This window comes from Strix aluco, chromosome 5, assembly GCF_031877795.1.
Source record: "Strix aluco isolate bStrAlu1 chromosome 5, bStrAlu1.hap1, whole genome shotgun sequence".
Classification (NCBI taxonomy): domain Eukaryota; kingdom Metazoa; phylum Chordata; class Aves; order Strigiformes; family Strigidae; genus Strix; species Strix aluco.
In genome coordinates this window covers 5181732-5206676 of record NC_133935.1, presented here as the reverse complement: position 1 = coordinate 5206676, position 24945 = coordinate 5181732, and the positions used below count along the sequence as shown (strand labels likewise).

General features: G+C 34.6%; 1 protein-coding gene across 6 annotated transcripts in view; it reads right to left on the bottom strand.

Annotated features, from left to right (window-relative positions):
- CCDC91 (coiled-coil domain containing 91) overlaps nucleotides 1-24945 on the bottom strand; it is a 152547-nt gene that overhangs the window by 28975 nt on the left and 98627 nt on the right. For all 6 annotated transcript variants that reach the window (XM_074825683.1, XM_074825681.1, XM_074825679.1 and 3 more), the window contains 4 exons: nucleotides 20630-20722; nucleotides 20398-20466; nucleotides 18435-18611; nucleotides 3570-3683 (listed from right to left, as the gene is read on the bottom strand). In XM_074825683.1, the coding sequence (XP_074681784.1) occupies nucleotides 3570-3683; nucleotides 18435-18611; nucleotides 20398-20466; nucleotides 20630-20722 (453 nt within the window). The remainder of the gene's footprint in view (nucleotides 1-3569; nucleotides 3684-18434; nucleotides 18612-20397; nucleotides 20467-20629; nucleotides 20723-24945) is intronic.

Sequence of the window (24945 nt, the reverse complement as noted above, 5' to 3'; positions counted from 1 at the left end):
TAATTATGAAACAATAGTCAAATTACTGACTGAAATTTCCTTCACATCTTAGATATCCAGAATTCTTAAGATGTTACCCGTGGCAACACAGAAAAAAAAAAAATCTAGTACAGAATTCTTCATTTAATATAGAACTGAGAAAATAAAACTATAATTGCAGTATATAAGTTGAACTGTTGCCAATATAGTGCAATACATCTTTAAAAACTTGGGACCATATTTGAGGTATGAAAAAGGCATAACCACAATGCATCTTTCATTTATTGTGTGAAAATATATGTTGCCATCACAGTTTCACTATTTTTTGTTTTAGCTCGCAGTGTCTTTTAATCAAAGGTGAAAAATTGCCAACAAATTCTCCACTAGCCTGAGACTTTGGCTTGAATACAGAGCAAGTTACATTTGTTCTTGTCTTATGTTGGACATTTTAGCATAATGATATTGTTGCATTGCTTTCCATTTTCTCCTCCTAATTTTAATCTAACCAACCTCTCATTTTTAGTATTTTTAAAAAAATGCATGGAAGTTTGCTTGTTCGTGCATCAGAAAATAAGACTATAAATCACTTTTTGTTTCACTCATACTGAATGTGACTCATTTGTGGGTAACAATGCCAAACCTGTACAATTAACTCTGAGCTATTTATCTGTGGAAGGATTTGAAATATGGTAGATCTATAAACACTCTAGGTATGGAAAAAATTTATGCATATGACATTAAATTATTTAGATAAGAATTTTATTAAAGGCAGGACAATTAGTTTCCTCAGCTCTAAAGAGTTCCCGTTGAAAGATTACTGATCAGGAAAGAAAAGGGTTGAAAAGTGCTGTGTGAGGTCAAAGGAACATCAATTACTTGCTTTTTGCTAAGTAACTTTCTACAAATTCAAATAATAGGTCACTGATACGCTGGATTCGTGGTTGGTCAGTCATCTCTGAACACTTAAATCCTATGGAGTCTTGGCTCTCAAAAGTAACCGCTATTTTAGCACTAGCATAGCTAGAATATAACTGGAGTTAGTTTTGGAACTGCAACAGGAGATTTCTATGGTTTACTTTAAATGTATATGTTATGTTGACACACATTATTTATACAAATAATTATCAAATCCATCTATTTTAAAAAAGACTCATTCACAATCAATTCTTTCTAACTCAAAGTAAATATTTACCATTATATATAGTAGAGTATAATGCTGGAGTACATTTATAATGTACAGCAAAACTTGCTGCATTGCCAGATCCAACTTTTATAAACTGTTATAGAAACTCTTCAAAGAATCCAAGCACAAATACAACTGTAAATGCTCACTAATATTTTAAAATATCTGTAGTGACTATGAAACAGGCCAAATACACAATTGATTTTCTTCAACTGATATCAGGAGTATTATACTTTTACCAAAATAAAGCTTTAATGGAATAAATGTCTAAGCAAGTTACAAGCTACTTTGAAAACTGGTATGTACCACATTTACCATGAGGGATGAAATGTACTTTGTACTGTTACAAAATAAGCTGGATAAGAATCTGTTTATGAATCTTTTCCTGAAGCATTTAATCACTGCCAACCAAGTACAAATACTGTTGTGCCTGTATGTCCCGTGGTTTGAAGGATTCCACAAACTTATTTTCAAAACAGTGATAACACACACACGGTTGTACACTACCTGTGCAAGTGTGTAACTGGGACTCTCCCTGTCACTCCGAAAAAAACCCGTATCACTGAATCTCAGCCAGGAAAGCGAGGCATTTTTCTTGAGTTCCATCTAGGAATTCCTTCCAGAGCTGCTACTTTTTAGTATAGTCCATAAAGTATATTTATTACTCTGACAGGTGCATGGGCTTTGACCAAAGTCCATTTACTCTGCCTCTTATGTAATCATATAAAAGCTATTATGTGAAATGATTTGGAGTTAAAAATATCTTCCATTCTCAACTTAAATACGGACAGACAATTTATGCCGGAAAAAGCTAGCTGTCCTTACATGTGATTTTTTTTTTTTTTTAAAAATGAGTGGAGATGTGCCAATTGATCAATATGGGAAAAAAGTTGACTGAAATACTTTGATATTCAAGAACTCTATGAAATGAATGGAAATTATACTCCTACTAGATAAATCAGTGAGGATTTTGTTTCTTTGAAGGTATTTTCATTGTTTCACTGATTTGCGGAAACTTCACAAGGACAAGAGAGATGAATAGTACTCCGAAAAGGGAATAATGGCAACGAGCTCCAACTCTGTGTGTAGCTGGAAGGAAACTGGAAGAAAGCCTCCATTCCTGGTGAAAATGGAAATCTAATAGATTAAGGACAGATGAGTTGCTATTGAACTGGCTGTAGAAAATTACTGTCAATTTGAAATGGTGGGATGTAGCTGTCAACAGTGAGGAGTCTGCATAAGATGGAGTAGATGATCTGCACTAGTGGTCCTATTGACCAATTTATTTATGATACAAGCTACCTTAATAGTAGACCTATTTTCACTTTCCCCACAGCTTATCTTTTGTAAATGACCAACTTCAGATATAAATGAGCTCAAACATCCTTATGGATCACGTTTTACCCTGGAATTCTGTTTAAATGTCTTTGCCAGTAAGACCCATACTGCTAAATGGAAACTTTTCCAGGCACAGCATAATGGAAGAGAGTTCATCCAATACTAATCTTAACTAGTAGAGTGAAAATCCTGTTTCCCATAATATTATTCAGCCTGTAAAAGCAGGGAATAGAAGAGGCCAAAGACGTTATTTCTACTTCCTTCTCAGGACAAAATTACCAATTAGATTCAAGCTTTGTGATTTTGTTTATTGAGAATACTGAAATCACTGAATTTGATCTAGGGCTGCTACTGCCATATGGAAGATGGTTTTTGAATTTTTTTTGTTTTTATTTTTATAAAGAGCCTCAAAGGGAAGAAGTGTGTTAATTTTCTCTCCTACTGAAAGCAAATTAAGCTGGTTTTTAAGTTACATTTTACCGTTTATACACAAGCATTAAACCACAAGCTTATAGCATTAACAGAATACCTGAAACCAAGTTTCAGAGCATTACAACATTTCATAACAAGACCAGTGCACTGACTATAAATCATGCTCAACAGAATACCAATATATTTTCAGGCTGTCATACAATATGGGTTGAGAGAAAAAGTTAGTGACCTTTGTGTGCATGCAAACTGCTCAACAAAGTTCATTTGTGAACATAAAATAGCATCTGTTATTGATACTGGAATGCTTTCAATGAACTGAACTCCGATCACAATTTGAATTTGACAGATTGCACTTATGCACCATCTTTAAGTTACTATAATAAGAAATACTGTAAATTTCAACCAATATATTCATTTCTGCTTTTTGGCTTGTGATGAACTTAAAATTCTATAAATAGATATATATATATATTTATATATATATATCATAGTAACAAATTGTTTGAAAAAAAGGAGTGACAAATCTGAAGACATGACTCCTGATTCTGTTGTGCATTTGAAGACAGGTTTCAGGATTAATAAACTTCACCAATTTTTCACTGCATGAAGTGAAACCCATCAGCCACTGGTAACTCACCCTTTTCTGCTCTTTAATATATTCCATCAGTTCCTCTCTTGTCCTTTTTACTGCTTCTTCGATTGCCTTTTCACTTCGTTTTTGCTCCTCCATTAATGCTTCCTTGACAATTTCCTTTTTAAAAGGAAAACATTAAGTGTAAATATTAAAAGTATTTCACAAATGTAATACAGGTCATCCCCTTCCTTCCTACTAAAATTTTACCACTCCTTTCTCAACGACAGTTATCTTAAATGTATGCAATATCTTTACAAAAATTCGTAAATTCAGTACTTTACCCTAAAGGGCCTAAAGAAGAGCAAAATAGTAACTTTAAAGCTATGTTAGTAGATACACAATGTTCCCTGAAAGCAGAATAAAAGGAAGCAATACAGGCGTTACATTCCAACAGAAGCAGGGATGGACTCGTTGCTATTAATAGAATAGAACAGAATATTTCAGTTGGAAGGGACCTACAGCGATCATCTAGTCCAATTGCCCAAAGAACCAAAGATCTAAACAAAGTTCAAAGTCTTTTTCGCTATATGCTACGCTATCAGATATAATCCATCATCCATTATTAACTAAATATTAAATCAGAATAATGCCTCCTAAGCAACACAGTTTGTACACAAAGTGAAACTAAAAAACATTTTTCAACATTTCAGCAAGAAAATAGATAAAAATTAAGGATAGCTTAATTTATTTTTTTGGATTTAATTATTCACAGGCTTTCAGGCTCTTGTCAAAATGGCTGAGTCTACCTTGTACACACACTGTCAGGCTTAGAAGAAATCAATTACTTTGCTGCAGTACTTAAAGTATTCAATTTAAAGTATTCAGTTACAGCACCATACTTATTTATGTGGGAATAATGACTAACCTAAGGAGAAATACATAACTTTACAAATGTTTCTGAGATAGAATGTCAATCATTTTATTGCTTTGTTTACTGGTTTAAGAAACATTTGTCAACGTACAGTGACACGTGCTTTAAATACAGAATCTCAGAGTGCTAACTTATACATTCTTCGTGCTTTACAATTCTGTCTTCTTTGCAGAAAGTATTTTTGCAGGTACTCAATGGTATTCAGTGGATTCACTCTGGAAAACAAGTGGAATTCTAAGGTTTTTGAAGTAGAAGATATTTATAAAGTTACATAACTCATCGGTACATATAAGAGTGGCATTTTACCATATGGTATTAGTGTACAAAATGAAAATACCACCAGTGAATTGGACCAGACCTCATTTTTTTTTTAAAGACTCTTCAGTGGAAGTGTTTCAACTGAAAGTGGTATTTTTTATCTTTAGCTATTTACTCATTGTCAGCCAAAACTGAACAGTTTCTGCAAAACTATACTTTTGCTATCTTTATAACAGAAAAAGTCTAAAATCCCAAATTTGAAATATGCAGCTATGTAGTCCCCACTGTTCTGGAATACAGCAAATATGAAAACCATAGTTGTGAAAAGTGATTATAATTTTTTTCTATTTTAACTCGGTTTATCAAAGAAGAATCCTGAGACAAAGGTCTCTCACTACAGAACTCTGGCAAGACTCACAGAAAAAGTAGCAGAAAGTTACATAGTATAGAAATATGCTGTTCTTGTAATTATATACCTCCTGCCAGTTTAATTTGTCAAAAAGTCCCAAAATACTGTCTTTATTAGAATGGAAGAAAATCTCATCATTCACCCCATTAAACTCTTAAAAGCAAATTACAGAACTGATAAGGAGCTACATATTAATATGTAGAAAATTTCACATCAATTAAAATACTTACAATCAATTAATGTATGTTAACTTTCCTTGATACCATGCTACTTGGAACATTATACGAGCAAAATTCCAAAAAAAAATACAATTAAATTCTACAAGTCTCTTAAAAAACCGCAAGAAAACAGAAACCATTAGCAATACTTTTATGGAAGACTATTTTATTACACCAAGATTAAAACAGAAAAAATAAAATTGGAAAGAATTCTTTTCCATTTACAATGGCAAGTTCCCAAAATTAAGACCAGTATTAACTCTCTGAAGAATATACAGTTACAGATAATAGTGAAAGCAAAGTTGTATAACTGCCTGTTGAGGCAATAACCAAAGCATACTGTAACTATGCTAGTTTTTACTCTTTGTTATCAATACTTATTTCAAGAGGAACGAGTTGATAAAAAGATGTTATTTTCTAACATTCTATACCTTTATTTGCTTTATCACAAGGAACAAAAGATTACTGATTACTTCCATACTATTAAATAAAGAAATTGTCTTAACGTTTTACATTTTTTTTGGTCACATTCATAATACTTATAACGTAAGAGTTTTAGAATATGGAGATCAAAGGGTCTTCTTACTTTCCTTAGAAATTTGAAAAAATGGAAGATTTAAGAATTCAGCCAAGTACCTCATTGTTTTTCAGTGCCTCACTCTACAGCATATATATTCTATACATTTCCTGCATCCAGCAGTTCAGAAAAATTTGAATAATCCTGAATCAGTGGATATTCCAAACAGCAAAGACCTATTCCAAAAGGTACTGGGAATAGCTAGTATGTTGAACAGCTATTCCCATTTCTTTAATCCCCGTGGTTTCTTCAGTCTTATATAGATTTTCTAATTACACAGTGGATGACTCAAAATTAGAGTGAGAACAATTGCCGTACCACATACTAAGTTCAACTTTAAGTGAACATAGCAAACAGAACTTTCATTTAGTAAAGCCTTTGACAGTTTCCCACAGTATTCTCCTGGAGAAACTGGCTGCTCATGGCTTGGAGTGGTGTACCTTCTACTGGGTAAAAAACTGCCTGGATGGCCGAGCCCAAAGGGTGGTGGTGAATGGAGTTAAACCCAGTTGGTGGCCGGTCACAAGTGGTGTTCCCCAGGGCTCAGTATTGGGCTCAGTATTGGGCTCAGTTCTGTTTCATATCTTTATCAATGATCTGGATGAGGGAATCAAGTGCGCCCTCAGTAAGTTTGCAGATGACACCCAGTTGGGTGAGAGTGTTGACCTGTTTGAGGGTAGAAAGGCTCTACAGAGGGATCTGGACAGGCTGGAGTGATGGGCTGAGGCCAACTGTATGAGGTTCAACAAGGCTCAGTGCCGGGTCCTGCACTTGTGACACAACAACCCCAAGAAATGCTACAGGCCTGGGGAAGAGTGACTGGAAAGCTGCCTGGTTGGAAAGGACCTGGGGGTGTTGGTTGACAGCTGGCTGAATATGAGCTGACAGTGTGCCCAGGTGGCCAAGAAGGCCAATAGCATCCTGGTTCATACCAGAAATAGTGTGGCCAACAGGACTAAGGAACTGATTGTCTCCCTGTACTCGGCACTGGTGAGGCCGCACCTCAAATACTGTGTTCAGTTTTGGGCCCCTCACTACAAGAAAGACATTGAGGTGCTGGAGCGTGTCCAGAGAAGAGCAACACAGCTGGTGAAGGGTCTAGAGAACAAGTCCTGTAAGGAGTGGCTGAGGGAACTGGGGTTGTTTAGCCTGAAGAAAAGGAGGCTCAGGGGAGACCTTACTGCTCTCTACAACTACCTGAAAGGAGGTTGTAGCAAGATGGGTGTTTATCTGTTCTCCCAAATAGCAAGTGATAGAAGAGGAAGTTGCATCAGGGGAGGTTTACATTGGATATCAGTAAAAATTTCTTCACCGAAAGGGTTATCAAGCACTGGAACAGGCTGCCCAGGGAAGTGGTTGAGCCACCATCCCTGGAGGTATTTAAAAGACATGTAGATGTGGCACTCAGGGACACGGTTTAGTGGTGGAATTGGTAGTGTTAGGTTTACAGTTGGACTCAATTATCTTAAGGGTCTTTTCCAACCTAAATGATCCTATGATTCAACTACCACATTCTAGTTAATCAAAAGAAGTACTGATATATCTTCCAAATATATAAGCATATTATCTTCATATTAAAAAACTAACATAGGGTACATAATAAAGCCAAATCTCACTATTTCAGATACATATTAACTGTACTTATCATCTGAAAATTATCTCAGCAGTCACAGTCTGCCATGGCAATGGTAATTCAACAGACAGACCATGTAGCCATCAGACTGGACGATCTCATATGATTGTAGACAAAGACTCATACTTTAGTGGGCTTCGTCCCAACATCTGTATTTACCAGACTCCTGGTAATACTCCAGAACACTACTTATTTTTGGCGATTAAACTTCACCAGCTATGCTCTATGATGAATCATATGGTTCTATTTGTGATTTGAATGTCTGTTTCTCAACTGAGTTTAAACATTATCCTGCTCATTAAATTCAGGAGAAAAGAAACAGTACAAGAAAACATAGAGCTTTCTTCCCAGGCTTGTCTTAAAAACCAGACACTACAACCACTAATAACACAACTGAACTGGCTGACTTAGTTTGCACTGTCCCTTATTCACAGCTCACCATGGACATAGACCTCTGTGTAACCATGTCAGACCAGTCAAGACTATCAAAAGACAGCTTTGCTGTGGTATCAACGAACTGGGAAGAAAACTCTTTTATCCTTTCCATCCAGTTTTCAGAATGCTTCAAAGAGAAAACATACAACACCCAGTCCCCCAGATAAGGCAGTCATGTATTTTTGCCCTGTCCTTCAAATTAATCAGTGACACTAGTTTTTCCTTCATGAAAAAAATCTTCACTCCTTCTTCTATATGACCTTTCATGAAGTGCTCTCCTCTAAGTTCTCAAAGTCACCATCTGTCTTCACTCTATTTCTGTCAGTCATTACAGTAAATTATCAACTGATATGAAGATTATTTAAATTCTGATATTACTTATTACGAATGTTTAATAAAATCTTAGCTGCGTGTACATGCTGTCAGCATATGTGTTTACTTCTCCTTCATCTCCTCCTTTGCTCTTTCCTTAATTTAGATTTTGGTTGCAAAAGTAAAAATTGGGCTTTATTTCATCCTTAGCTTAAAAAGGTACAGCATTATTTGAGGCTTTAATGTTATTTTAATAGATTCAAGAAAATGGGTTTCACATAAGAAGCTGAGGAAGAGCTCCACAAATTGTACTTGAGGTGGAACTCTTTTTCACACACACACCCCACCCTTTTTTTAAAAAAAAAAAATCTGAGGCTGGAGTACTACATTATAGTCACAAAATTAGCTTCTTTACAGGACTTGACACCAGTTAGAAGATTAGAATACCTAATAAAAAATAAAGTTATTCAAGTACTCAATTGACAAATCATATCCAACCATATATTAGGAATCACAACCACGTAATCACAATATATATATATATATATATATGCAGGAAGACAAAAAGAAAAAAAGTGCACTGTGTATACCAGAGAACTTAGTCAGTATTTAAAAAAAAAAGCCATATGATGGTTTGCAATTTTATAGGAAAATTCTTTTGTTTCCACAGAAGGATCAGGTGGCAGTACTAAATTTTATCTAGGAAATGCAACCACAGACTGCAATGTTAGTGGTTTTTCAGAAAATAGTAACCCTCAAATTATAATGTCTGTGGTTATAAACTACTACAAACTACTTCTGAAGTCAGACATGGTTAAAGTCTGTATGCAGTGGACAACTACTTTTCCAGACTTTGCAAGCATATTAAAAATAAACTGATCTAATGGCAGGGATCTCTTTCCACTCAGTGCTACTAAGTTGTGTGCTTCCTCACACACTCAAGATTACACAGCATTTTCTTTTAATGAAAAATGCTTTTCTGTGTCCTTATGGAACCACCATGGTCTCCATAAACACTGGACACACCAATGTTTCTGCAAGAAGGTGGAAGAACAAGAAGAAAGTGAAACTGAAAATAATGGTTGGATATCCTCTTGAGAGAAATGTAAGCAAACACTCCCAATTGAACAATATGGTAAAGGCAATACAAATTGGAGAGGATCCCCTTTTAAAAGCAAGTTCTTCCCCAGCACATTACATGATACTTTATTATCAATAGCCTATTTGGGTAGGAATCATGATAGTGAGAAAAAAACCCCAACGACTTCTTGTATGAATCCACAAGGTATTGAACATGAACAGCAATGTTATGATAGTCCAAGCCCATTGCTAAAAAAATATCTTTTCCTCTTCCAAAGATTAACACTCGCCCACTCAATCAAAATCCTACAAAGTCTAACAAAGTTATTCCTGGAATTGCAATACCAAATATGCCATTTCGCTGGGTACTTCAGAAACAGAGTAAATGGAGTATTTAAAACCCTGCCTCCCCCATAGGATTCCGTAACCTATGTATAAGATGAAACAAATAATAAATGGACAAAGAAAGACTGATAAACGGATATGATTTTGTATTCCCTTAACTGGCAATTCACTCAGTGCTCTGTATATCACAGATGAGAAGAGTTCTGAGGATGCATTTAAGGAAATGAAATTAATATTATATGTCACGTGGAAATCCTCCCAAGTACAAAAAGCATCATAAAAGAAGGGAAAGCAATGCCAATACCATGAACATTTTATATGTTAAAGTTGATCTCCTAGTAAAAAATTCTATAAATAAGAGTGAATATTGATGAGAAAGAGACAAAAGCAAACTCTGAAGCAGAGACAAAAAGCAGTTTATAGTCTATTTAACAGAGAAAGAGTGATGGAAAGCCCAAAGTAAGGGGCTGGAATGTGATCATTATGGCAATATTCTGAAAAGACAAACTATAATTGCTAGGACAGAAAAAAAAGATGCATTAATAAAAATAAAGGAAAAGTAGGAACTTGGATGAAGATTGTACCTATTTTGTTAGATATGATATTTCATCTCTTACAGATATGATGCCTAAATGGCCAGTAACATGCAAACAACTATAGAATCATAGAATCATTCAGGTTGGAAAAGACCCTTGGGATCATCGAGTCCAACCATATATTTACAATTAGATTTGAATCAAAACCATGATACAGCCCAGAGTAACAAGCAACACGGTTGGTGTTGAAGGTACCAGAAAGCATTTGAAGAGTGGGAAAGAAGAAAGGAAAGATAAAGAGACCTATTGAACTTCAAGTCATAGTGATGCATTCATACAGTGGTATCAAAGAGATTTATCAGTGGTTTTAGTGTAGACAGAAATAGCACTCAAAGTGGGCATTGAAGAAAAAGTGAGTTAGGCTTCAATATGAACCAAGTGACAAACTTGCACAGAAAGTATAAAGCAACTATCTAAACCTAGGGAGGCAATAGTTCCTGATCCTGCTAAAGAAGCATAATATCATGGAGTACCACAAAAAACCTACTGCCAAGCAGCTACCCAGTGGCATCTTGCCTCTCCACAACACAGGGGTTTCCAAACTAGCCTTGCCAAAATTACCAGATCGCCTCTTCCATCACACAGACCCAAGATGTAAGGTCTCCAAGTTGCAGGAGGCACAGATCATTGGAAAACAGCTCTGTCTTACAAACAGTATGATGAGTTCATAATAAAGTTGCAGGGAATTTCATAATAGCATGTAGCACATCACTTAAAGTGGTATAAGAAACAGATTTTTGCACCATCACCATGGGAATAGCAGTTGAATGCATGTTTACACATAAGCAGTTTAGGAGAAAGTGCATGTATGAAAGAGGTGAACAGACAGGATAGAAAGAGATTACAGGAGACTGAAGGAGAAAAGTTCTGCAAGGACAACCCTGAAAACTACTGTGTACAACAAAGGAAGGAAAAGACAGGTAAGCAGATTCACAATATGAAATTCATTCACAGATTTAAAAATCAGGAAAGAGACACGCACGCACTTGCACTCAGTGTTCTCTATTTTTTTTAAGGTAAGGAAAGTCTGGTGCCAATAAAGAAAATCCCATAGTTTTGACACCTAAAAAAGATATGTCAGGGAATCTATCTGCAAATGTAGTCTCAGTGGACAATAAAAAGACAAATGTATAATCCCCATATATTTTCTTTTTTCCTCATACCACCCTCCAAAATATTCATTATACATCTATTGATTTGATGCCTGGGAAAAAAAAAAAAAAAAAAAAAGGTGTTTTTTACAGATTATAGGGCTAAGAAAGTGCCATTTTACAGCCAATAAATCTGATTGAAACCTAGAGTGGGAAATAACTTTTCAGACAAATTTTTCTATTTATTAGTTCTTCTAACCTTCTCAAATGCAGGGCAACGAGGAAAAATATTTAGACAAATAATAATTTTCAACCAAAATTTAACAGTTAAATTAAGCAATAGTAGAAAAGAAACAAAAGCCAGTTCTTTAAGTACACAGCCAACACCTTCATGTTTTCACCTACGTATCTTTTGTTCACTTACATATGACTGGGTGTGGAAATCCTTAAGACATTCAATACAAAATTGATTCAGGCTTGCCAAAACTATCAACGTAAGGACTCCCTCAAGCAGATAAGCATGAATACCAAAAAAGTTTTAATAATGTAGTAGGTAAGTAGCCATTCATTTTTTTAGGATTAAGCACTGTGTGTTCTAGACATTTTGATTTTACCTTCTAAGAAATAACATACACTGGTATTCGTAAATTCATGGAGAAACATTAAACATACTTTAAAGCCCATACAGTACAAAAGAATCAACTTTTTTTTCAACTATTTAGATGTTTGCCAGTAAAATTATATCAATACATTCCAAGATCATAAATTACAAATTTATTGTTCTGCAAAGAACACCACCACATGAACCCTCAGGAGTGTGAACATATTCGGTTGTCTTGAATGCTTAGAGATTTACTCAGCAAAGACTATTGGGAAGTTCACATTTTTTTTCCATAAGCCTTTTAGTTAACTTTTCTTGCAAAAATATTTTTTCTTTGTATATCTCAGTATATCTCAGTTGTGGCTTGGCTGAATGAAACACTGCAGCCTCAGTTTTCCTGAAATACTTTCCCATTGGTAAGATCATTTTGCCTTAGTGCTTTTGCTCATGTCCAAGAGGAAGCAGAGTTTATGTTAGTTCTTTTAATAAATTAAAGGCTTTTTTTTTTTTCTAATTATTCGCAGCCTTCAGAACATTTGAGTCTGTAACGTATCTGCTGTGTGGATGATAGCAGTGATGAACTCAGGCTCTTTTTCCCTTGAGAATTAGGGTAAACTACATGACATTATACACAGTATTTTAAATTTAAGCCTTCAGGAAATGACAAAGGTGACTTTTTGCTTTGAGTGCTTTAGGAAAGTTATTAATTTCAAGCCATGACACGGATCTAAATTTCCAGGGCTCACCCTGCAGCTGCCCACTTTCATTTTACTTTCAATGAATTTTCTTTAAAACAAAAATTATGGTGTATAAATTCTCTTTAGCGTCTCTTGCTACTCCTCTACCCACCCTGATTTCACCTCATTTATGTAACTGAGTATTTAGCTTTGTGAAATGGTAACCACTACCATGCAGAGAGCTCTCTGTATGAGAGCATTATAGCTACGGTAGCTACTGCTATAGCTACTCTGCATCGCCCACTAATTATAAATAAAATATATCATCCTTCTATTTTATCCAAAGTTTTTTGGATCTCATCATCCTATATCCACAAAGAATTTTTGGATTTTGTTTTTTTCAAAGAAAAAAAATAAGCAGGAAGAAGATGACAACGGAGAGCACTGACCACTGTTTTTTCACTGAAGTTTATAACTGTAACCCAGGAGCTTCACTGCAATTTTGAATTCTGGGGAAAAAGCTTCTCTTTCAGCCATATTACCTGTTATAGTTTCTCCTTATCTGGAGGGCAACCATTTCTTTACTCAAATAAGTGTTCTAGAAAAAAACTTTCTAGGGGAAGAATTTCACCAAGCATTCCTTTCAACACTGACAACTACCAGATATATTAAACTCTCCCTGAAGGGAAGTTGCCACTGTAAAAAATCCCACACAATGTATGAAACATAGAAAAGAAAATACTGGAGACATGCCAGGCTACATCTAGCCTGATGAATATATGTGTTCCTCATCTCTAATGACTTTCCAATGTGTTGTAAAACCATCATGAGGTTACTGTGAAAATGAACATTATCTTTAATCAAAAGACTGCTCATTTCTTTCAAGAAGGAGAGTTTATGTCCCTGATTTAAAATGCAAGTGCATCCTCCCCAAAACTAAGAATCCTCCTCTGAATTAAAAAATAAACAAAACAAAAAACCCCCATCTCTTTTATAAAAGCACTAAGCAGCTGGATAACACATGTATAAAACCTGAAGATGCTGTCAGTCTCAACAAAAAGGAAAGTCTTTTGGATGTCTAATACTTTACAGCCTCTTGAGACAGTGCTCTAGAATCTACCATTTCCTTGGTTATGTAATCTCATTTATCCCTTCAGAGTTATAAGGCTTCAAAGAATAATACATTCAATTTAATTAAAAATCCCATGTCTCTAAGTAAAGACCCCAAGTCACTGGACAGGCAAAGCTTTCATTAAAAGAAATGCAATATCGATGTTATTTTAATCCTTTAATTTCTTAAAAAAAGGAGAAGCGGGTATATCAAGGTTGTTCCATCAAGCCAAAAATGTTAACTCAGTATGTCTTAGTTCCTACTTTCACTGTAAGTTTATCTTTACTCTGCTATTCTATATTTGGTAACAATATATTTGATATTAATCATGAGTTATTTATTAAACTGTCCTCAAGTCCCCAGAGTTTCTCTGGCAATATTAAATTAATGAAAGAAATCTTATATGGAAGTAGCACCTCCTTATCTGCATCTATCTGGCTGAGGACAAACAAGTTTTTAGGACAAAGTTTTGTCAGGCATGGATATGTAACAAGTAGAAGCAACATGCATAAATCTTCCAGATTTGCATCCACTCTGGCTCTCCTTCCTGGCCACTCTGCAACTAAAAAAAAGTTTAAAAAAGTAACTGTATCATCCCTGCACAGTAAACATTCATCTTTTCTTCTTTTAAACAGATTATTTAGAAGATGAAGGGAAATATCACCACCTGATTCAGCAGAACTGTGATTTTCAAAGCTTTACTGTTCTTATGCTAAAATTGCCTGATCAAAGAAATGTTAAATAATACTTTAAGTTTTTTTTTCTGATTGCTTTCTCATATATAACAAAGTTCTACAAGGTTCTTCTAGTGCACGTGTTTACAAACTGGTGAAAAAATAACATATTTTATAAAGAAAATTAGTGGATAGTAAATTCCTCCTTTAAAACAAAGAATCAAAACTCTTTAACAGAATTCAACAAATTCATACCATTACGACACAGAACTTTATTTTCCCTAATTTTCAGCATTTAAATGTTTTACAGATACACAATGGTGCTGCAGTTTTCAATATATGTCTTTCCCCTCCAGTTTATTCAACTCTTGCCCCATGCACATGATAGTGTCCTTTTCCCTAATGCTTCATTTAGTTTCACTTTTCAGTGTTTTACATTGATGTGCATCTTCTCTGTCCTTAATTTCCATCCATTTGGCAGAAATTCTTTTTCTTAAGGCCAGGGTTGTAGGTTCTTGGTTATGATTCTCAGTGTCTGCTGACACTGTACCTAGCTTCTACTACCAGATTCACAATTCTCTTCAGGTCCTGCTTGGTTGTTAAATTTGGGGTCTCAATTTCTTCTGGTTTGTTCTTATTCAACTCTGACACAGACCAAAATATATTTAAACCACATAGATTATAAAGTGGGTTGGTATCTCAAAGAAGATTATAAAATATTGAATGTCTTCAAATTTTTCCATTAATTATTCCTAGAGTTACTTATGGGTGCCATGACTGTAAACCATTCTGCCTCATCTGTTTGCAGAAGACTACATTGACCCTTTCTGATCTTTCAATTTTTCAGACTTACAGTACTAGTGAAAGAAAATTCCTTCTCTTTCATACTAAATTTCTTTGGTTTAGTTCAAATCAGTAAAGCAAATCTCTTCAAATTAACCTACAGCAGAATAAAATTAATTTTTAATCTAGGTTTCTATGACTAGTGTGATACAAGAATAAAAAAGAAAAAGAGAAGTAAATACAAAAATATCTTTTCTTTCTCACACACAGATTATTTCCTCTGCTGATAAATGGAAGATAAACTAAGAGAAGACAGATTTTGTTAAAAACAAGTCAGGCTTCTCTTTTCCAGTATTAAGTTCCAAAATCATGCATTAGTCAGAAAGAAAGTTCTCTTTCTTGAAATAACAGTACTGCTCTTAAAGCTCTTTTTATATGTCTGATACCAAAAGATTATTTTGCATATTCACTTATATTCAGCTACACTCAGTTGTTTCATTACTTGGTACTAAACATAATAATAGTATCGGGTGACAATTTTGAAGCAGGAAGCATAAAGAATTATACAGCACAGCATAAAGAATTAAATGAGGCAAGTGTTACATGGCCACAATTTTACATTTCATTGTCTAAAAATGTTAGACTGTATGTTTTACTTTTGGCCATTACAGAGCTGACTTGACAGATTATGTTGTCTAAACAATATTGAAAGAAAGTCAATAGTGCAGTTATAGCTCTTGAAAGAGAAATCTTACAGTAAAAAAACATAAATAAGAAATAACTGAGTGGAAGGCTCTACCCAGAAAAATGAATGTCCACACACAAACTGCCTGTAGTCCCAAGCGTTTTTCATTGCTAAACCAAAGCCACATCTGACACCGTACATAAGCTATCAGTTGGCACATTAGCTCTGCAGGACTTCTGTTGTTGTCAGAGAATTTTAGTAGTTGTCATATGTCTATAATAGCAATGGCCTAAAGGAGGCAGGCAGTTCTTGGCAGAGGTAACAAGTGAAAATTTCTGCAAGAAACAAATTTCTACATGAAAGTCCATCCTCCCCAGGGAATTTGTACTTGTTAATCAGAGACTAAAGAGTGTAACTTCAAATATGCTATACATTTATGTGAGAGAATTTTGGAAATCTCAAGAAAAATCTGCATTTTCCTGAACTGAAAGTACATTAGGTATTTGAAAAATCAACCTAACTCAAAGGAGAAATTATCTCATAACTGAATAAGATAAATTATTCCTGTTACTATCAAAGTTGTCAGAGGTATTCAGTATTAAACAAGATGGAATTAACTAACGCCACATGACTACGGCAAGAGCAAGATATTTACAGGAGAATTAATTACAATAATTAATTCTCAATGCTCAGTGCTGCTCACTGTCACAAGTACACCACTAGATATTCCAACACTATCAACTAGTGGATCAATAAGCAGCTTGAGCTGAAAAACCTGAATTTCTTCCTCAGAAAAGCACTGACATCTCAGTATATTTAAGACTTTCTCTGAAAGAATACATCCATTAATATTGAACTTCTAATGTTATCCTGTCTTGTGACATCATAGGCAACACCACCAACAAAAAATACCTCTGGCAGTACACTCCACAAGGAAGGTAAACCTACTCTGAGTCACTACATCAACTTAATCCACCACGCTCCCACCCCTGGGACATTTTACATGCTCCCCAAATCCATAAATACAGAACCCTGGCCAACCTCATGCATCCAGCTACCGGACTCCTTCACCAAAAATCTTCAGGATTCATCAAAAGTCTCCTCAGATTTCATTACCATAGTCATCCTCCTATTATTCTCTTCATGTTCCACAAGCTGTAAAATTGCTGTCTTCTTCTTTATTTCTCTCCCTTCTATTAATAGATTCTCTACACCACTGGTAGCAATTCTCATTCTGAATAGCCTAAATGATTTGTACCTAACTAAACCCTGGGCAATTGTTCTCAGCTTGAATTTCACTTTGGAGTCAGCTGCCTATCTTTTTGTTGTAAAGAGAAGTTTGGGTGCCTGAAGGCTTATTGGTATAGTAAAATTACAGTTTTGAAAACTGCCATCGTGCCACTTGATACTTTTACATGCAAAAGAAGTAAACAAGCTATATACAAAGCAAAATCATTCTATTTGCATTAGAAATATAAGCAACAGAGGGAATAATAATAGCTTAGCATCAAAAAACAATTTTGTGTGTAGCTGATTAGGTATGAGGTTAATAATTCTGTTTAACACTGGAAAGGGAAATGGGGTCTGTTTCCAAAGTGTTGATTTTTAAACTTCTGTGATATGCTATCTTACTCCTATTTTTAGAATTATCAAATTCTAAAGGTCTTTTTTTGTTGTTGTTGCTATTCAGGATAAAAAAAAAAAAAAAGTAATAACAAATTCCAACACCTGAATGAAACATATCTTGTTTAAAATTCTTCAGACTATAACATTCAAGTATGCCCACCAAGAAACCAATGAATTCACAGGCTGTCCCCCAAATATTTCTAGCATCAGAGACTACAAAATTCAACTTTTGTAAGAGTAATTTAACTGCTACTAGAACACGTTTAATTTGTAATTCCTTCAACTGTTAAAAGCAATGTTGGGAATGTCCCTCTCGGTTTGTGTTAAGTGACATACAATTATCCTTATAGAAGCACCTCTCTAAAAAGTAACTCTAGAAACATTTCTGGTTCATTACTGGTTTAGGTTTCAAATTTTATAACTCTTTATTTTGTACCTATTCTAACTTTTGTCTTAGAAAAATATCTTTTTACTAAGAGAGATAATGGAATTCCAGCAGAATAAGGAACAAATGTAACATCTTTTCCATAGGTATGAAAAAGTCTCATAAACTGTCTACAACATAACTGCCACTATCTGAGCTAATCATCTCAGGCTCCTTTTGAAGTCAGTGGACAAAAACAGGCACTTGCAGGGCATGATTCATCTCATTTCAATATACGTACCTGAAAAGGTTGCAGAAATTTTGTTCTGTATGTGCCAGCTTCTCACCATATACAGTCTAAATGAAGATAAACTAACAAGATTGCTATGCACTGCAAATATCAACTAGGTGCACTGATGAATGATAGATATCATAAGAAAATCTACCACAACGTTTGGAAGACATTCAAAGTTAAAAATAAAATACACAAAGCAGGTCCATGGTAGAGTAAAATATACTAACTTGATTATGCTTTCTTTGCTCTTGCATGGCTTCCCAAACAGCCTGGGCAATCTTCTCTTTATGTCTATCACGTTCCGCTTCCCATATTTTTCTTTCTTCTGCATGCATCTTCTCCATATTTCTCCTCTCCTCTTCTACTGCTTTCAGAACAGCCTCCTGCACAACTTCTTTTTCAGCCTTTGAAACAAATCAAGCACAAATAAATGACCAAAATATCCAACATGGGTGCCTAACTCGTATATTACTTCTTCTAATGAGATCTATGAGCTGACAAGATATGGGATGTGAAAATATTCACTTCTGAACTATAAACTTAAATTTATCTTAAGGTGGTACCAAGCAGGTATTACCACTGGACAACGATTTTGTAGCTACAGAAAGAAGAAGAAAGTTATAAGCAAGGATGTTGAATTCCCACCTACTGAAAACAAAATATATCATAACTAGTTTGCTTAACGTCAACACAAAAAACATGCAGCAGAAACCATGTAAGAGTAGGTACATCATGGGCATCCCTACACTGCTTGATATTTCCATATATGAGATATTTCTGCTCTTATCTATAAGTATTTAAAGTCCAAAAACAGTCTGAGAGATTTTTGTGGCAAGGTAGTCATTATATACTTAAAATAAATGTGTCTTCCCTCCCAAAGCTCCCTAGCTATGCATTCTGCAAGAGGTACTGGTTCATCTTTTTTTTTTTTTTTCAATGTTTATATTCAACCATTACATGAAATCATCAGGAAACACACACTGAATTTGAAGTAACAAGGACAGTTCTACACATGCTGAGCCACATAAATATATTTATCAGCAAGCCAATCATTGCGTAGTATCTACAAATAAATAATAGCAGGTTGAAGTTCAAAAAACCAAACATGGGCTGACAAACCACACCCACACACCCCTGAATTTTAATAAGGTTACAGGTCATTCCAATGCCCCTTGGCGGTGATTATGGAACTGGTCAAGTAAAGTTACAAAGGGCAAAAAATATTGGGTTCCTCAAATACCCGCACTTATAAAGCCATTTCTTGTAATTCACTGGGACTTGATTTTTTATTTAGGCATTCATAAAACATAATAAAAATGTAAGTTAAAAAAATGCCCTATTAAATTAACATATTTTATTATAAACACATTTTCCCCTAGATATCAACCATGTAACATACGTTTCTTGTGTGACTGAATGGTATTCAGAGAGGTGTTCAGCTAGTGTGCATATACTCCGTATGAAGATATACAGGAAATGATAATTTAGCCTAACCAACTCTGCTAGGTAACATACATCACTAGTTTTCCCAGATCTTTACATGCAACTGAACTTTTGTACTGGACTCTATCTCAGTATTAGAAATGAAAGACAGCGTAACACTTACAAAATTACTGCCCTAACCCCAACGCACTTACTAATGAAATAGAAGAAATCATATTTCAAAAAGTGAATACTCACTTTCAGTCAAAACCAACTTAAATAATATAATTGAAAAAGTGTTAAAATGTCCACATTTTTATACAATTTATAAAAAAGTTCTGGCCTCATTGAAAATGACCGTACTTAACAGAAGTTAAATAAGACACAATGCTAATTGTCTTATTAAGATGACATCAGCTGACCCTGCTACCTAGCTCTTCAAATCAAGACGTATTGATGTTGTTAACTGAAAGACCACGGAACCAGATGTTTAGGTACACTAAGAACTGAACTGCAATATTGTGACTTACTGTTATAAACTAATTCAGAGGCTATCTTAGATAGAAGTAAGTTACATAGACTACTTGTATTAAGGCATAGGATATAGCAAATATGTTCATGATTTATAGAAGTAGCTTCTTTTAAACACAGATGAGAACACAGAGTTTGACAAATTTAGTTATGCCATAAGAATGAGTTGATGAACTTGGCATTTGTAATGACACACACAGAAACCACATTGCATGTCTACTGCTTAACAAGAGATACCTTTGCAGCAGCTGCCACAGCCTCCTTACTTCTTTGTCTTTCTTCATCCAAACACTTGTCAAGCACTTCCTGTAAATGTTATGACAAATTAAACTGTAATATACCATAAAGGAGTGGCTAAAAGTAATTTCAAACAGTCAAAGTGCTCTTCATGTCAATAATTGTGGATCATTCCCAATGAACTCCATGGTGCAGATAAGACCCTTTTTTTTTTGGTAAGTAAAAGCAATACCTTGTGTTTTTGTGACTGCTGCATCAAAGCTTCTTCTATCTTTTCTGATAACACTTCCTTCTCTGCTTCCAAAATGTCAAGAAGTCGCTGATGCTATTGGGAGAAATTATATTATTGTAACCACAGTCTGTTAATAAAACAGACAAAAAGAATTTATCCAAGACACTTCAGTTTGTCAGTTGCTTACAAAATGATTTAAAATATAGATTCAGTTAAATGACATATACAGCACTTCTTTAACGGATTTCATGTATGAAAAAAAATTACAATAATAAGAAATGTTTAGCTTCCTGATTATCTAATACTTCCTCTCAGTCTGAAGGGTATTCAACCGAAAGAAGTTGAAAAAAAAAAAATCACTATATAAAACCAACACTTATAAAATCACAAAGATGGTCTAAGCAACACCACAATTTAAACATTTCATTTAAATAGCTGCAGAATTTAAAATACGCTTGTACTACTTCCCAGTTATATGAATAGAGGGCAGAAGGCAAATGTAATTTTTGCAACCATCTGTGGTACCATGAACTTTGAAAGCCAGGAAATGAGAGCAAAAGAGAATGCTGCTTTCTTAGAATTTTCTTGTAATCAGAAAAATTTTTTCAGGGGGAAAATGAACACTGAAGTGACCAGGTAATCTATATGTAGATGAACAATCTGTTACTGTTCTTAATCACAACCCATTCATCTGTTTTTCACTAAACCAAGTAAAGCATTTGAAAGATGTGGGTTTTGTCTGTAAGAGCTAAGCTGTTTTCCAAAACTAAAAATTATTACTGGAAATTATTGATGTTGGGTATTTGTCATGAGATAATTGCTAGCAAGTCAGTACACATTTTTATATGTTATTTAAGAGACGATATATAATAACCTTATAGTATCAATACATAATAATATTTTACAAGTTCACCATAACGAAAGTGTAAGAGTAGAGTTTTATTTAAATAAAAGTGTACATAACAAACATAAAATTTTTACACAAACACTTATGCAGGCAAATAGCCCTTTCACCAGCATTTCTAAGAAACAGGCATTTCTGTTTCATGAATTTTATTATGTTTTAATTATAAGTGTCTCTAATGGCAGCTAGAAATACATTACCAAACTGCAATACTATGTTCTGAAAAATATTTTTTCATTTGAAGAATAGAATAGAAAACTTCTAGACTGCTTTTATAAAATAAAACACCTATCTGCCCTTCCAGGATAAACATGTAAAGAGGCATTTCCTTGTGAATTTACTTAAAATAGGTCTGAATGGAGCAGACATATTCTAATGGAAAACACCTGTGGAAGGAGTGGTGAAATTCACATCATGGTTATACTTAATGATGTGTAACTAACTTTTCTTGTGGACTCAGTATTTTCAGACATTAGCTTTAACTATCAGGGCACTTATAGAAATTATTTTTTCCCAGTAACTCAAAGGTGAAACAATAAATGGATTTTATTAAACAATCTCCATGACTCTTCACTTGACTGACTGCACAGACTACAGATCTGTTATTTTACTTTCATTTGAAAGAATGACATGATAGAAGACAAACATATGCAATTTTTTTAATCAGAAATATGCCACAAATCAAAGTTTACTAAAGTCAGTTAAAAGACAAACTTTATTTGCTGCAGTCAAGAATCAGCGAGGGACATTCTAAGGAGAGCTTATTAGAGAAAATCACCTCTAACTTTTAAACATCTACAATAGAACAGCAGTCAACTTGTTGAGAAAGATTAGAATTTGTAGCGTAAGACTTGCATGCAGTTAATTCCACTTTGACTCTGACCATTAGGTTCGCTAAGTTACATATGAAGACTGTGTATGCATATTTCAAATTGTCATAACGGGCCAGCTACCAGATGTATTTTACAACATTCTCCATGGGATACAATTTTCAACCTTTAAATTTGAGGCCAGTTTTAGAAATTTTATTTTACATATATGTATAAGACGACATCCAAGACCATCCTGGGAAGTCCTGAAACAGGCAGACATTTCCATTAATACAATATAGCACATGTATACATGACCAATGGAGACAACTAATATCTGTTCTCTGTGCAGATGAAATAATTTCATGACTCCAGCCTTCTGCATGAGCAGGTTTTTTTTCATAAACCTGTGGTAGACCTACTGTGCTAAAAAATACAGATATAAGGACCAAAAATTTTATCATACAGAAACCTGAAAAGTTCTGGTCTTTAATACACCTCCAAAGTGAAAATGTATCTCCTTCACTGCAAAGAAGAGTGAAGGAGATAACTAAATCCAGAGATCAACTCTTTGTACAAAACAAGAAAATGTTACACCAGTTGGTTGTTACAGTAATAAGGAGTTTAACAACACCTGGACGTATCAGTTCCATGGAGATACAGCATACCAAACAAATGGAAATATAGACAGCAGTATAACATAAATCAGCTTGCTTCTTCTGGAAGCAGAAAAGGAAATCCTTAAAATACAATATACTGCTTTTGCTTGCTACTTCAACTACAAAAAAGTTGCCTAGAAGTAAACAATTACCAGAAAAATTAAGGCTGCTGTGACTGCCATTTGCAGTGTGATTACTTTGATTGAGCTTAGGATGTCCTATTTCCTTGGTAGATTAGAAATGCTATATGGTATTACATATTGAGTTTTATGGAATTCACAGAAATTCAGTAAGAACTGTATTAAGAATTGTATCTGTGTACAAAAACACATTAGGTCTTATTTTTCGAGGTAACTATCTGTGAGCACGTTTAGAATGCTTTCAAAATAAAAGCTAATGTCTTCTGGCATATTTCAATGCAACTTCTTTTACATTATCCCCATTTCTCATGAAAACGTAAAATTTATCATTTCAAGATTGGAAGCCTCTTGTGAATAGCTTGGCACGTCCTTTCCTATTACAATGTAAATGTTTATTCATGTGGAATAATCCTTCCATAAATGGTTACCTTCATATCTGAACTTCCAAAAGTTCATATATCATCACAAATGTTGCAACAGCTGTCCATACAACCCCGTAAAGCAAATTCTCTTGTACCAGTCCTAGAGAAAAACCCTGAAGAACTGTTTATTTGGCTTCAGAATTTATATTTGGCCAAATAGTTTTCTTTTTCAGAGAGAAATGTACCTTAAGAGATTAAGTTACATAAATTATATGAAAAAAAATAAGTAACTGGAAATAGACAAAGCAGAATATTACGTGAACTGCTTCTCCCCAAAACAGGTCTTGAATCCAGAAAGCCCATACTGCATAGTTATCATAGATACAATAAAAAGGATGAAAGCTTCCATTCTGCTTGTAATTAATAAGCAACTTAATTACTTATCAAGAACTTTTATTTTTTCCAAGGTACTGTGCCCCAGAGCAGTATCAGCCCTCATGTGGAGCCATGGAATCTCTTTGAAAGCTGTGCTTATTAAAATGATGTCAAGTGAGCTCAGTGGTATTATAAATCCATTTCATAGAAAAGAATGCACCACCTTGTCATCTAAATTCCTTCTTACAGAAGCACAGATCTTTCAGAGGCATACTTGTGTATCTAGGTTATGCATAACACTTGAGCAGAAATTGTGGGAAGTTACGGACGGTAAAGGTTTCTGTGCGTTCCCTCTTCTCACAGTGATAAAGGAAATTTTAGATACTTCTGTATAACGACAGCATTCTGACAGACTTTGAAAAAAAGCAGTAATGCAAAGGAAATGATTAATGAATGTGTGAATAGAATTCCAAGCTGTTAGTTTAAATGTCTCTGCACAGCAAGCTATTGTAAGCCTTCTGGAACTAGTCTTTAAATTAGGGCAATAGCTTTGTACTTCAGATTGAAAAATAATCCATATAACTTCTAATTAGAATTTATTACATAAAAGCATCGGGTACATTAATTTTCTGGACATATGTAGAAAGACTTTGGACTCTGGTACTAAACAGCCATGATGAACTTTATATACAGTCAGTGCTTCCTCAGTTGGTCTTTCGGATTAAGTTATTAAAGGGAGTTGAAGGTTAAAAACATATAAAAGCTGAGCTTCACTTCAGCATTTACACATTTGAGAGCTTTCAAGTGCTTTTGTATTTTTAGCTAGCAGGAAATAACAGGATGTTTTAGGTTCATTTACATGGCTTGTAGATTTTTGTTCATCTGTAGGAAAGGTCTCTTAACAATACAGACCATTGTTGAATTAAAGATCATACACGCTGAGATAAATGTCTACAGCTAAACAAACTTATCTCATAACCCCTCCCCTTCTCCACAGGAATAATAGCTATTGAAAGGATGCAAGTTGAATGAATCTCATTCAACATTTCTAGTTTCCACAGGTAAGA